The sequence below is a fragment of the Phocoena sinus genome, chromosome 15 (genome assembly GCF_008692025.1).
Source record: "Phocoena sinus isolate mPhoSin1 chromosome 15, mPhoSin1.pri, whole genome shotgun sequence".
Classification (NCBI taxonomy): Eukaryota; Metazoa; Chordata; class Mammalia; order Artiodactyla; family Phocoenidae; genus Phocoena; species Phocoena sinus.
This window is the reverse complement of record NC_045777.1, coordinates 78,271,054-78,285,563: the sequence shown is the minus strand read 5'-3', so window position 1 is coordinate 78,285,563 and position 14,510 is coordinate 78,271,054. Positions and strand designations below refer to the sequence as shown.

The 14,510-nt window shown below is 55.6% G+C and overlaps 1 protein-coding gene across 8 annotated transcripts in view; it reads left to right on the top strand.

Moving 5' to 3' along the window:
• The window catches only part of GTF2IRD1 (GTF2I repeat domain containing 1), a 112,727-nt gene that overhangs the window by 50,663 nt on the left and 47,554 nt on the right, over positions 1-14,510 (top strand). For all 8 annotated transcript variants that reach the window (XM_032606906.1, XM_032606910.1, XM_032606912.1 and 5 more), the window contains 6 exons: positions 1,354-1,537; positions 7,085-7,110; positions 8,054-8,162; positions 9,071-9,108; positions 9,550-9,630; positions 10,221-10,310. In XM_032606906.1, coding sequence (XP_032462797.1) covers positions 1,354-1,537; positions 7,085-7,110; positions 8,054-8,162; positions 9,071-9,108; positions 9,550-9,630; positions 10,221-10,310 — 528 coding nt within the window. The remainder of the gene's footprint in view (positions 1-1,353; positions 1,538-7,084; positions 7,111-8,053; positions 8,163-9,070; positions 9,109-9,549; positions 9,631-10,220; positions 10,311-14,510) is intronic.

Genomic DNA, 14,510 nt, shown 5'->3' with positions numbered 1-14,510 from the left:
GCTGGTGATGCTGGGGTTCGGGGGAAGAGATGGTTTGACGGCTGCTGAGATGGTGAGGGTTTAATTAGACGATGAGCTAAGTGTGACTTCACAGTGAGACCTGGCTGCCAAAGCCTCCAACGCAGGCCTGGGCCGCATCAACAGAAAAGCAATCTTGGCGGTGCCCCAGGGAGGGCCACAGGCAGGCGACTCTGCCCTGCCCCGGTCCTGGCATGACTGCAGGGGTCCGGCTGTGGGCTGGCACTTGTCAGAACACAGACACATCCTGGTGTGGCCCGAGGAGCCAGGCCAGATGGGGAGGGGCCTGAGGAACAGTGAGGAGACGTGGAACCCTTGGGACAGGTTGGAGTGACCCTTGGGAGAGGCAGGAGTGAAGGGGACACCCAGCTCAGCTCGCCTCCCAGGCCTTGGGGCCCCATGAAAGTACCATCAAGCACATAGTAGGTGCTCAAGAAGTATTTGGTGAGTGAATGAATGAAAAGGAGGAGCTGGGGTGTATGAGTGACTGAAATGGCACAGGACCGCACCTAATGGTTTGGAGGAAAAGAGCAAGTAGCTACTTCCTGAGCTCGGGTTCTGTCTACACTGCTGTTGACAAAGCTGTCGGCTTCCAGCGGTGTCTCCTGTCACTGACGAGTGAGCAGAGTGCTGGGCCCCTCCCTGGAGGAAAGGGCACACCTGTACAACTGGGAGCATCTTGCCGAGAGTCCACCTCCAGCCTGGAAGCTTCCCTCAGCCGCTCATTCACTCCCAAATATGCAGGAAGCAGCTACTACGTGTCCTGCCCTATTTAGGTTCCAGACAGTGAACCAACGCACAGTGAATATGTTTGTAACATCAGATTATGATAAATGTGGGATGAAAAACAAAGCAGGGTGGGCTAGGGAGGGATGGAGGGGGCTGTTTTAGGCTGGTGAAGTGACTTTTGAGCAGATGCTTGAATGGAGAGAGGGAGGGAGGGAAGAGTATGGTGATCTGGAAGACGAGTGTCTGCCTAGACAGAAGAGCAGGTGCAAAGGCCCTGGGATGAGTGCGCGCTTGGCGTGTTAGGGAAGCACCAAGGAGGCCAGAGAGACTGGGGTGAGCAAGTAGAGGGGTGAAAGATAAGGCCAGAGGTGATGGGGTCCTGGTCACGTAGGGCCTTGTAGGACTTTGGCCATCGCTGAGTGGGAGGGGAGCCTATGGGCAGTTTTTAAGAGAGTAGTGATGTATTTGGTGTTTCAGGAGGATCCCTCTGGCTGCTGAGTGGCCAGAGTGGTGCCTGGGAGGTGGGAGGTGGTGATGACCAGGCCCTGGGGCCCTGCATGTCCCGCAGCCTCCATCCCGCGTTCAGCCTTGCCGTTGCCCTTCCAGCGGAAGCCCTGGGCCTGGACCACATGGTCCCCGTCCCCTACAGGAAGATCGCCTGCGACCCGGAGGCTGTGGAGATCGTGGGCATCCCGGACAAGATCCCTTTCAAGCGCCCCTGCACCTACGGGGTCCCCAAGCTGAAGCGGATCCTGGAGGAGCGGCACAGCATCCACTTTGTCATTAAGAGGTAGGAGGTGGGGTGCACGGGGGCAGGGCTGGGCAAGGGGGCGACAGCAGGCACGAGGCAGGGCCCTGGGGAAGCAACAGGGGTCAGGAGCGGAACGAAGGGCCCCGTGGCCTCCTCCTTCTGGCCTCTTTTGAGTATTGAATGGAAAAATGGAGGCACAGTGCCTGACCCGAGTAGGCGCTGGCTAAGTTCTTAGAGGTGTTTTCCTGCCACTAAAGAAGACCTGAGGCCTTTGTACTTACCTCCCTTCAGAGAGGAGCCCACCTGAGCTCAGGTGGGGCTGGGCCAGCCTCTCCCTTTCTGCACCTCCCATCGGACTACCCTGCCTGCTGGTAGTTTGTCCACCTTTCCTGTCCTCCTAGGTGGCCAGTTTCCCTGGTGCAGGTGCGGGTGGGCGGGAGAAGGCAGAGCACTATGGGCTCTGGAACTGCAGCCCCTTCCCCCCGGCCTGCTGCCACCCACCCCCCAGCCTTGTCTCCCAACTCCTACAGGGGGCCTTGTCCTCACAGCTGGCCGGACTCACCAGCGAGCAGGCATCCCCAGGCAATGCCAGGCTTCCTGGGATTGCTTCCTCCTAAATAGTTAGAGAGGGAGGGGGCCAGAGGCCATGCCGTCCAGCCCCCTGCCTCCGGCAGCACTGCCTGCATCGGGCCCTTCCCAGGCATCCATTCTGGGAGCCCACCGAGGGCGTGCCCCCAGCGTGTGCACGCGCCCACGCGCCTGCTCGATTGTTTGTTGCCCTAGACTGTAAGCAGGGACTGTGTGGCTCGTGGCTGAATCCCCAGCGCCCACAGCAGTCCCTGGCATGCAGGAGATGCCAGTCCATATCTGTGGAATAAAAGGATGGATGGATGAAAGTGCTTGTCCAAATTTGGACTCAGGCCATCTAACTTGTTAGAGCTTAGGAAATAAACAGGGTAATAGGAGAGAGAAAAATGGTGGGTGGGTGAGGAGGAGACCTGTTTAGGGTGGCCCGGGGGCCTCTGAGAGAAGGTCCCCTTGGTTAAGCCAGAGCTGGGAGGTTGAGAAGGGCCACCTGCACCCAGCTGGGCAGTGTCTGGGCAGAAGAATTGACCTCAGTGAGCAGCCCAGACGGCTGGGGTGCAAGAGGGTGGGGATTGACCCTGAGAGCGTGGAGTTGTTCTGAGCCTTGGGAAGGACCTCTGCAGGGTTGCTGGATGCCAGAGCTGGGGTCTGCCTGGCCCCCTGGCTGCTGGGGGAGAACGGACCCTAGAGAGCAGAAGCAGGAGACTGGCAAGGAAGCTGCTGCAGCCGTGGGCCAGGCCAGCGTGGTGGGCACAGGGAGAGAGCGGCTGGGTTGGGGGTGGAATCTGAGCGGTGATGGGGTGTGCTGGTGAGTGGACCGTGCAGGTGGGGAGGGGAGTGGGGAGGAAGGGTCACCCCCATGTTTCTGAGTGAGTTCACCTTGGAGGAGATCAGGAGATGGACTTTTCAGAAGCCCAGCTGAGAGGTCAGAAGCTCGGGAGGGAGGTCTGGGAGTTAGAGATAAAAATCTGAGAGTTGGCAGCGTGGGCCAGGAAGGGATCACGGGCAGGAGAGAAATAGAGAAGAGAAGAGAGGGGCAATTCCCCGGTGGTCCAGTGGTTAGGACTCCACTCTTGCCTGCTGAGGGCCCGGGTTCAATTCCTGGTCAGGGAACTAAGATCCCGCAAGCCATGCAACGTGGCCAAAAACAAAAAAAGAAAGAAAAAAAAAAAGAGAAAAGGTGGAGAGGACTCAGATGGACTCTGGGATCCCCACGTTAGAGGCTGGGGCTGCCAGCAGAGGAGGCTGAGGGTGGCCAGGGAGCTGGGCGGGCATCTCACTGCCACCGAGGGAGGTGACTCTGAGAGTCAGCTCTGACTGTGGGGCACGCCTGCTCAGAACCCTTCCCCGCTCCCCCACTCTCCGTGAGCCCCGGTGTAGCGGCTCCCAGGGTACCACACTCCAGCCCGTCAGCAGCCACCGTGCCCACCTTAGTGCCGCTCCGCCTTCCCTCCTGTTTCTCTGAACTCCTGCCTCCTCACGTGCCTCCAGCCATCACTGAAGCCCTTTCCTTTGCCTGGAGCTGCTCCCCACCCTCCCCACCTGTCCTGTCTTTCAAGGCTCACTATTCTGTCTAGAAGCCCTCCCCTGTCCTCAGTCGGAAAGAATTTCCCCCTTCCGCAGCAGATGGCTTCTTCCCCCCATCCGCGTCCCCACCAGCCCCCCATCACCCTGATCACTGGCGGCAGTGGGACCACATCTGAGCCACCTCTGTTCCCTCTCAACCTCTACCAGGGGTCCCACTTGATAAATCATTCTGGAGGTGGATTTGAAATCATTCGAGGGAATTCCCTGGCGGTCCAGTGGTTAGGACTCTGCACTTCCATTGCTGAGGGCCTGGGTTCGATCCCTGGCTGGGGAACTAACATCCCGCAAACCGAGTGGCGTGGCGGGGCCAAAAACAAAATCATTTGGCCTTCTGTCAGGTAGTGCCTCCTGTTGTCTAGCTTAAGTCTCTCTTGCTGCTGCCTAAGTCCTTTTCCTTCAGTTGACTCCTGGTAGCAAGGGAGGAGGCTAGGAGAGCAGAAAGCAGCAAGGGTATCCCAGTGACCCCTTACATTCCTGACCGTGGTGTTTGAGTCCTCACTGTGGCTGACCTTCATCTCCCTCTATCCAAACTGTAGGTCGTTTAATCCTTCACTAGTATTTGCCAGGCGCCTCCTGCAGGCCCAGCCCTTCACTGAGCTCTACTGAGGACTTTACGAAACAGCAGGCACAGTCCCCATCTGCCCCCAGGGGCTACCGCGAGTCATGGGGGGTGGTCACTCCTGCGATGAGTCCTGGGAGCATCAAACAGCATGTTTCCAGGTGTAGACTCGATGGCATCTGAGCAGCAAGCCTGTGGGGCTTCCTGCAGGAGGAGGCTTGGCATCAGGCCGACTGGGCTTGAAGCCACACAGCACGTGAAAACCTTGACTAGCGCTTCTCTTCTGAGCCTGTTTCCTGATTTGTAAAAATAGGGACAATGATGCCCTATTCCTCAGGTTTTTCTCAACATAGTATGAGGAGGTAGACATAACATACCTGGCATGAAATAGATGCTCAATAAACGCGAGTCTTCTCCCTTGACCTCATCTCCTTCACGTATAGAGAAGTAGTTAATCAGTGCTGACAACCCGGGTTCGAATCCTGGCCCTACCATTTTCCAGCTGTGTGTCCTTGGGCAAGTTACTCAACTGCTCTGCCTTACTTTCCTCGTCTATAAAATGGGGCTAATGAGGCAAATTCCCTGGCGGTCCAGTGGTTAGGGCTCTGCGCTGCCACTGCAGGGGGCATGGGTTCGATCCCTGGTGGGGTAATTAAGATCCCACATGCTGCCCCGTGTGGCTAAAGAATAAAATAAAATAAAATGCGGCTAATGATTGTTCAGGCCCCATGGTGCTGATGGGAGACTACACGGATGTGAGCAAGGTGCTTAGAACAGAGGCTGCTCCTTTCTGAGCCCCAGTGCATTTTCACTGTTGCACATCCCAGCCTCGTCAGGGAGACACATTTGAGATCACATTTGCGATCGTCCTAGCAGAAGGGAGTCAGAGAACAGAGAGCTTAGGAAGCAGCCAGGAGGGGGAGTTGCCACCCCAGCCCAGGTGTCTGCAGTGGGGGGGAGGTCAGGGTGCTCTCCTGACAAAGGGGAGAAGCCCCTTGACAAAGCCTGTGGGTCTTGTTATTAGTGGAAGGGGGCTTCCTGGCCCCTGGGTCCCCAGTCATGCCCAGCCCTGACCCCTAAATCCCCGGTTTCTACCAGGACACAAGCCCAGAGCGAGAGGCTCTGAGTTCACATGTGTCGGTTCTACCTAAGGGAGGACTTCAGAGGGAAAAGTGTCTGGGGGGGGTCCTAGAACTCTGCAATGTGCAACAGCGACCCTTGTTCAGTGCTCATCAGGTGGGCCTTCCGGGCCGGGCAGCCCATGAGGGTGTCTGTCACAGCATTGGAGCCACGTCAGATCAGACTTTCTCCCTGTCATCTGTCTCCCCCACTCCCCGCCCGCCAACTCCACTAGGAACTGCAGGCCAAGGTGCCACACCCCCTCCCTTGTGCTCCCTGATAAGTAAATATAACCATAAATAATAAAACCTGCTGTTAATGCTGGGAGCCTCCCCGTCACTGGGTGGAGCTGAGGAAGCGTGCCTCAGAGTGGAAGCCAGTTCTCTCCAGAATTATTCGCTGTGGCTGCTTCTCGGCCTTGGGGGACCCAGACGAGCATGAACCTCCAGGAACAGTGGGGGAGGCTTGCGCCTCTCAGAATAAGAACAGGATGCCGTGCCTGGGGTCTCACTGCCCTGGTAACCCACACGCTCTACCTTCTGTCACTGACCTTTTCGCCTCTGTTTGAATTTCCCTCTGGGCCCGGCTTGGGCACTGTCGGCCCCCTTGTATTTGGACTCAGACAAGCGGGACTTCATTTGTCCCATGTCGCCTCTGGGGGTGCCAGTTTAGTGGCCAAAGCCCTGTCCCCTTGTCCAGCCGCTCCATGGCACACAGGCTCTGCTGCAGGCCCCCAGACCAGCTGCCTGAGGCTCCCCAGCCCGCTGGGAGCCACCCTGGTGGGGTCTGGGAGCAGAGCAGAAAGAACAGCAGCCCTGCAGGTAGGCAGCCAGGTGATCCCAGCTCCCTCGCTGACCTTTACTCCATCCTCGTTTTCCAGGAATAAGAGCTCCGGGTGTCTTATCAGGATGACTCAGGAGTCCCCAAATGGCCCCTGGGCCCCTAGCCATCCCCCCTCCAAGCTATCCCCCCTCCAAGCCATCCTCTGTGTGGTGATGGAGTGATCTGAGTGCCATGCCTCCTGGGGGCTCCCCGTTGCCCACGGTGTAGAGACCACATACCTGGGCACAGCACTGAAGACTGGTCACCTCCCACAGGACGCCTCCAGCCGGCCAAATGGAGCTGCCAGCCCTCCCTGTGCCTTTACCTGGACAACCTCTCAGCCCTCCTACCTGGGCTCGCCATCCCCAACTCTGTGAAGTCTTTTCTGACCCCCTCCCTGCTTGGGTCCCCTTGGCTTCTGAGGCAAACCGGAGGGGTCCCACATGTCACGCTGTGAGGCTGTGATCTGGAATGCTCCTGGCTTGTGCCATCGACAGAGAGCTTCCTGGGAGCAGGGCCTACCCCTTGCCTGTCGCTGAGACACAGGTGGTGGTGGGTAAAGGCTGCGGAGCCCTGGTGGGAAAGGGGTGTGAGTTATCCGCCAGCTGTGGCCGAGGAGAGCTCAGGGCCGGAGGAAGCCCCGCCCCCCAACCTGGGTTGTTGAGATGAATAGGTTGGACCCTCCGGGACCCCCACAGGGGCTGGCCAGTGCCTTCCCTGGCTGTGGAGAAATGGTTCGGGATGTCTGGTTGTTTGGGGGTATCTGGCTGTTCCGGACCGTGCCCTCTTCTGCCCCCATGTGAGGCCAGCCCGGTGCCCAGGTCTGCAGCCATGCACGTGGGGCTTGAGTGACCATCACTGAGGGGACCTGGAGGCCGGCTCCCCTCTCATGCCCATCTCTCCTCTCTCCCCAGGATGTTCGATGAGCGAATTTTCACAGGTATGTGTGGGTACTGTCTAGTCTGTTCTGAAGCCACCAAGCTGATGCCCCCAAGAGTGCTTGAGCTGCCACCACACCGGACCCGAGGGAGCCTGGGTGTGGCTTCTGTATCCGGGGGCCCCAGCTCCCAGGTGCAGACAGACTGTCAGGACATCCCCTCCAGACATGGGAAGCCCTGGATGGGGAATAATAAAGCTAACATTTGCTGAATACTAACATGTGATGGCTACTCTCCTAAGCTGTTAGCATATTTAATTTTAATTTAATTTAGTTTTCAACAGTCCTATAAAGTGGGTTCTGGTTTTTTCCCTGAAGTCTAGCTAGTGAGCACTGGGGTCTAGATGCAAACCGAAGTGCCCAGGCCATGACCAGTGGGTGGCCTGCCTCTCAGGAGGAAGAGGCGGGCTCTGCCAGGTGCAGCAAAGGGAGCACGGATCTTGGGGTGCAACATATCTGAGTCCCAATACCGGCCCTACCTCCCCCCAGCTTTGGGACCTTGGGCACGGTCATGTGGGCCTCAGTTTCCACATCTGTGAAAAGATAAGAGCACCATCCTCTGGGTTCCTGGGATAACTAAACGAGAGAATGGTCCCATGGTACAGCCTTGGACGGGACTCGGTCCCTTTCCCAAGGGCTCCCTCAGCCCCAATAGCATAGCCCCTGTCCTGAGGTCAGGACAGCCGTTTCTGGCTTCTTCCTCCTGCCAAATCCTCTGAGATCCCCGGCATCCTTATTCCTCATCCCAGGGGAGGCATCTCTCCCTGGACCCCTTCCTGGCTTGGCTGGACATGAAGGCCACAAGAAGGAGGGACAGAGGCCAGACCACACCTGAGGGGTGCCCCCAGGAGCTTCCCCCAGAGGCCCCTGCTGGGTGCCACGCAGGCAGTGGAGGCTGGAGAACCTTCGCCTTGACCACCCTGCCCCTCCCCGGCTCTCCCCCCAGGGAACAAGTTTACCAAAGACCCCACAAAGCTGGAGCCAGCCAGCCCGCCCGAGGACATCTCTGCGGAGGTCTCCCGTGCTGCCGTCCTAGACCTGGCTGGGACTGCTCGGTAAGGCCACACCCCGGCTCTGCGCCAGCTGTGCAGGGAGGAGCGAGGCCTAGGGCTGGCTGGAGGATGCTGGGCCCAGCGTCTCACTCCACCTGGACACCCTGCACAGGGTTATCCCGCACAGGCACCTGTACGCCTCACCCCACTGTGGGCCAGGGAGAATCTAAAGGGACCCAGAAGGAGAACAGAGATTTCGCCAGTTTTCTTCCACCTGGAGGATTCTTGTCACCCCTTGGGATCTAGCCATATGTTATCTAGTCTGAAAAGCCTTTCCTGGCACCCAGACTAGGTCAGGAATCTGCCCTGCATGTCCACAAGGCCTCGCACTCAGCTCATGGCCTGGTCGCCATTCACCAGTGCCCCCCACCCAGGCCCTGGGCTCCTGGGGGCCAGGGATGGGCCATCTATCCCGGAATCCCCATGTCCAGCCCAGGCCTCCCCGACAGTGTTCTATGAATGAACCGAATTCTCCATCCCAGGGTCCTGCCCAGCTTCACTCCCCAAGCCCCTCCCCAGACTCCTGAACCCTCTCCAGGCGGGTGGTCCCTACAGCTCTCAGTGCCCCCAACAAGCACTGATCAACCCCCCACTGCACTAAGTGGTGGGGCTCCTAGACTGGCCAGTCTCAGGCCTCAGGAGCTCCCAGCTGGTGGGCAAGGTGGACGCCCAGCATGTCACCCCAGGGTACAGATCAGGAGCTCGGCTGGGGCAGCCAGGAGACTGCTGTCTGGGAGACGGGGCACTGGGAGTATTGCTGGCGTAGGAGGGGAGTGGCGTGGATCCCGCTGGGATGGGAGCAGATGTGGTCAGGGGTGCATTTTGAATTGGCAGCCGCCGTGGGCCCCTGACTGCTTGGAGGGGGAAAGCTGGGGCTGATGCCATGTCATTTCTCGGCTTCCTTCCCACAGGTCGGACAAAAGCAGTCTCTCTGAAGACTGTGGGCCAGGTGAGGAGCTGGATCCCACTGCGCGTGTCTGGGGTGGGAGGGCGTCCACCAGCCCCACTCAGCAACTCTGGGGAGGAGGCCGGCTCAGACCACGAGCCTGGGTATTCATGAATGTCCTCCGTCCACCCCTGTCCCCTGACCCTCCCCCAGGCCGCAGAGCATGATGGGAGCTCGCTGGGGGCCGGGAGGGGCAGGTGGGATGTGGGTGGCTTTGTGGGAGACCTGGATTCGGGTATCACCTCTGCCTCCACATCCTTGGCGATGCAGGCCTCAGTTGCCAGGTCTATACGTTGTATCTACCTATAGCTCAGACACCAGGGCTGACATGACTTTTCTTGGCACTACTAACAAGTCACAGACAGGAGAATGTTCAAGAATGACTCCCCTGCCCGGCTGAGCTCACGGCCACACTTGACCAGATTCCTCATTTCCCCCTCACAGGAACCTCTGGGGAGCTGGGTGGGCTGAGACCCATCAAAATTGAGCCAGAGGATCTAGATATCATTCAGGTCACTGTCCCAGGTAAGGGCTGATCCTGCCACCCCCGCCTGAAGGTACAGGGGTCGAGCACCACCGTGTCCCCTCCCGGGCTGTCCTGTTCTGTCTCTGGAGCACCTGCCCCGGCCAAGAAGGGGTCGCCAGGCCGCTGTTTCTCTGGTCTGATCGTGAAAGGGTGCAGCATTGTGTGTGCTTTCTGTAGCCACATCTGCCCTCTGGGCTGGGGGTCAGGTCTCAGCTCTGACCTTCCTAAAGTTCCCCCCAGCCTTCACCTCTCTGGCCTGGCTTCCCTGGGATTTGAGAGGCTGCGGGGGAGAAGAAAAGGTCATTGGAGTAAGAGGATCTGAGTCTGACTCCAGACCTGGGTCCCTCTGAGTGTCAGTTTCCACATCTGTGAAGAGGGGCATGTACTTGTCATCTGGAGGCTCAGTATGGGGTAACCACAGGCTCCAGGCCCCCTGCTGTCCTCTGGCACAGCTACCCTCCCAGAGTCCAGGGTGCAGCTTCCTTAAGGGTCCTGCTCTGTGGGCATGCTGAGCTGGGAGGTCCCTGAGGGACCGTGACAGGGTGGGACAGACAGAAGATGCTGTTGTCATTTGGAGTTTTGCCTCCAGACCCTTCCCCAACCTCTGAGGAAATGACAGACTCGATGCCTGGACATGTGCCCTCGGAAGATTCCGGTTACGGGATGGAGATGCTGACTGGTAAGAAATGGGCTGGGGACCCACCTCCCTGGGATGTAACAGGGAGAGGGGTGGGACCAGGAAGCCTCTAGACCTTTCTTGGTATTGACTGTCCCCCTTGGAAGAAACTCAGTATATGCCTGCCTCCCCCATCCAGGCCAGGTTCCTTTCTGAAAACTTGAAATAGGCCTTTGAGTTAATATTAAGTCTGGTTACTCTGTCTTTCCCCGGAGCTCCCATTTGGATAAATTTGTTTATTTATTCAATAACTATTTATTGAGCACCTACTATGTACAAGGTCCCGTGCAAGGTGCTGGGGACAGAGCAGTGAACCCGACAGACCAAAGTCCCCGCCCTTGTGGGCTGACATCCCAGTGCAGGGAGACAGGTAATAAGCAAATCAATAAGAAAAATAGGGGAATTCCCTGGCGGTCCAGTGGTTAGGATTCCAGGCTTTCACTGCCAGGAGCCCGGGTTTGATCCCTGGTCAGAGAACTAAGATCCTGCAAGCTGTGCAGTGCGGCCCCCAAAAAAAGGAAAAAAGAAAAATAGAAAGTCAGATGGTGGTAAGTGCTATAGGGAGACACAAAGCCAGGAGGGGAAGTATCAGGGGCAGGAGGGGTGGTTATTACAGGATTTGAGTGGTCAGAGAGGACTTCACTGAGAAAATGACATTGGAGCAAAGACCTGAAGGAGGTGCGGGCAGGAGCCGTGTGGATATCAGGACAGAACTTTCCAGGCAGAGGGAGCAGCATGGGCAAAGGCCCTGAGGTGGGCTATGCCCAGCATGTCTCAGCAACAGCAAGGAGGCCGGGTGGCTGGAACAGAGTGAGGTGGGGAAAGGGAGGTGGTGGGTGAGTTATGCAGGGTTGTGTACATCAAAGAAAGGACTGGAGACTTAACTCTGAAGAGACAGGAACCAGTGTGGGGGTTGGCGCTAATGGAGTACATTTTAACAGTGTTTACTCTGATCGTGGAGCTGAGAACAGACTGCAGGAGGTCTGGGGGCAAGGACAGAAACAGACTCTGACGATAATTTAGACAAGAGGAATGGTTGGGCAGGTGGATAGCAGCAGGGAGAGGGTAGGGTTTCTGTGTGTTTTGTTTATGAAAGTTTATTTTGGAAATGTTCAAAACCACCCAAAGTTGAAAAGAATAGCTTAATGAATCTCACATGCCCAGCTCTCAGCTGCAACCATTCTCAACAGATGTTATTATTGATAATAAGAAGTAAGAATTATTACACGTAGTTAATGTTTTTAAAAAGTGAATCATTATAGGACTTCCCTGGCGGTCCAGTGGTTAAGACTCCACGCTTCCACTGCAGGGGGCGCAGGTTCGATCCCTGGTTGGGGAACTAAGATCCCGCGTGCCGTGTGGCACAGCCAAAAAATAAAAATAAAAAAATTTTTAAGTGAATCATTATAAAGACAAATAGTATGTAAATTATAGAAGGTTTGCGGATATGGCAGAAAACGATATTAGTACTTAGATGATTTGAGTTTGGAAGGCTCTGTAACAAGGGATGCAGGGCCAGGGCAGGAAACTTTAGGAAGATGGCTGGAGTTTGTTTCCCTTGCCTGTGATGTCTGGTGTGGGCTTGATTAGGAGGGGAGAGGGGTTTGTATTGCTTAAGGATACTGTGCAAAAGCATAGTAGGTGTATTTAAACGAACAGTGTGAAGAAATCTCATAATGTTCAATGTGAAAAGCAAGTGCAGAAGGATATAGGCAATATAGCATTTCTATAAGTTTGGAGATGTAAAAATAGTATTGCTAATGTTTCATTTTTAAAAATCGTGTGCACATATGTCAAAATGCTAATGTGTATTCATTCCGGCTGATAGGTCCATGAGTGTTTGTTGTAATATTCTGTATGCTTTACTGCACTTTTTAACATTTCCCCTACCCAAAATAAACAAGTGACTGGAAAAATAAATAAGGTTTCCTACAGGCCCAGATGGGTGGTGCCGCGTTAATTGGTGACAGAATAAAGGCAGAATATCTCTGCTCCTCGTCTGCTTCCGTCTTCTCTGTCAGGGAGAATGGTCTGGAAACAGGAAAGAGTGAGGAGGACCTGGGAGTCCAGTTCAATAAGGAGATATAAAGGGTCCTCAGAGCTGGGATGCGTGTGATCTATGGATAATACCTAAGACACGCATAGGACGTGAGAAGTCCCGGCGGACACAGATGAGCTGACAACAGAGACAGACTTGGAGATGAGGTTTTGCCCCAGTTGCAAACAGGTGGACCGTGCGTTAGTCCCAGGCACAGTTCTGGAACAGATTTCTACGTGGGCGACTGTGAACCATCAGAGGGGACCCAGTGTGGCGTCATCCACGGGACTGAGTTGGCTCATACGACATCGAGATCTCCAGATGACCCTCCAGCTGCGGAAGCTTCTCATGATTTTTATAAACAAAAGGATTTTGACTCTAAGTGCAGTTTTAAGTATTGTTTTCAATTTAAATAAAAGTTATTTGAATTTCAAGCAAACAAAGGGAGGGCTGCAGGGGGACCCCAGCCTCCACATGGGGAAGGTTTCCCCTGTTGTCCTGGAGGGCTTGGTCCTTCCTCAAACATTTGTCAGTTAGTTGGATTAAAGGGACCTTAGGCAGCAAGATTATGCAGTTTGCAGATCCCTGGGGAGGAATGGTCAGTCCATCCGAGAATGGTGTTCCCCATGGCCTTGACAGACCAGAACACTGGGCTGAACCGCACAAGAAAACTTCACAGCCCCAGGACGGGTGTCATGGGCTGTGTTCCCTGGGGCCCAGTCTCTGAGATGGAGTTTAATGTGTGGGGTGTTTATTAGGGGCTGCCGTTGGGATCAACACCTATGTAAGGGAGGGGACAGAAGCACAAGGGGGCCGAGGGGGAAGGCAAGCCATGATCTGGCTGCAGCAACACGTCCACCAACCCCACGGGGAGCTCGGAGCCAGAAAGGCCCCTCAGAGTTGCTCCCAGTTGCACTGGATATCCTGGCCTTTATACCTCCACCTCAGTCAGTCACGAGATGCGGGCCACCCTGGAAGGGCAGTCCTTGAAGGGGCAGCTGCCCGCTGACCACACTCCCCGCTGCTAGGCCAACAAGCTCTTCCTTGAAGGGGATCTGAGTAGTAAGTACATCTCAGTACCTGCCACAGAAGAAGAGACAGACAGTAAACAAACGCATGCAGCCACAGAGAAACGGGCTTGAACAAAGGGGCATCTCTTGCACCTTTTAACTGAACAGAACTTTGGCTGAGCGCATGGGGAAATGGGCACAGACCTGGTGCTGGTAAGAACGCAAATGGGCAAATTGCTTTTTAGAGAAATGTGTCAGCTTGAAGAGCCGTGAAAATGAGCACCACCACCCCCTCCCCGCTACGTACAGCAGGAACCCAGTCCGAGGAAATTGTCTGAGATGTGAACAGTGTTTTCTGCACAGAGATGTTGGTGCCAGCGTTAATGATGACCATGAAAAGCTTGTCCAGCTGTCAGGGAACTGTTAACAGTATCCTCCTAATGGACTATTAGCCACTAAAAAGAGGCAACGAGGGAGACTGTAGAAGACACAAAGTTGATGGTGTTTACAACTGTGTCGAAAACATGATCACTGTTTTGGGGGGAGAAAAATATCAAAAAAGTAGCTATGTTAGGTTAAGTGATCTATCTTTGTCACTCCCTAAATCAGCTGCGATGTGCTTTTAATACCTTGGTAACGAAGAAAGAATATTGTCAGGCACGGGCTGGGCATGGGTGGAATTGGAAGCAGTCCGGTAACTGTGTGGGGAGTGTAGTGGACCAAAGGCTCAGGATGAGCTGACAGCGTGGCCAGGTCTTTAAGACGTCGCATGTCACCTGGCTGCATTCACAGCAGAATTAAGAAGACCGAGGGGGATTTCCCTGGAGGTGCAGTGGTTGAGAATCCGTCTGCCAGTGTAGGGGACATGGGCTTTATCCCTGGTCCGGGAAGATCCCACATGCCGTGGAGCAACTAAGCCCTCAGGCCACAACTACTGAAGCCCACGCGCCTTGAGCCCGTCCTCCACAACAAGAGAAGCCACCGCAATGAGAAGCCCGCGCACCGCAACAAAGAGTAGCCCCCGCTCGCCGCAACTAGAGAAAGCCCCGTGCGCAGCAACGAAGACCCAACGCAGCCAAAAATAAATAAATTTAATAAATTAAAAAAAAAAAGAAGACCAAGGGGGTCCCGATCTGTGGAGGCCCCTGGGGTTGG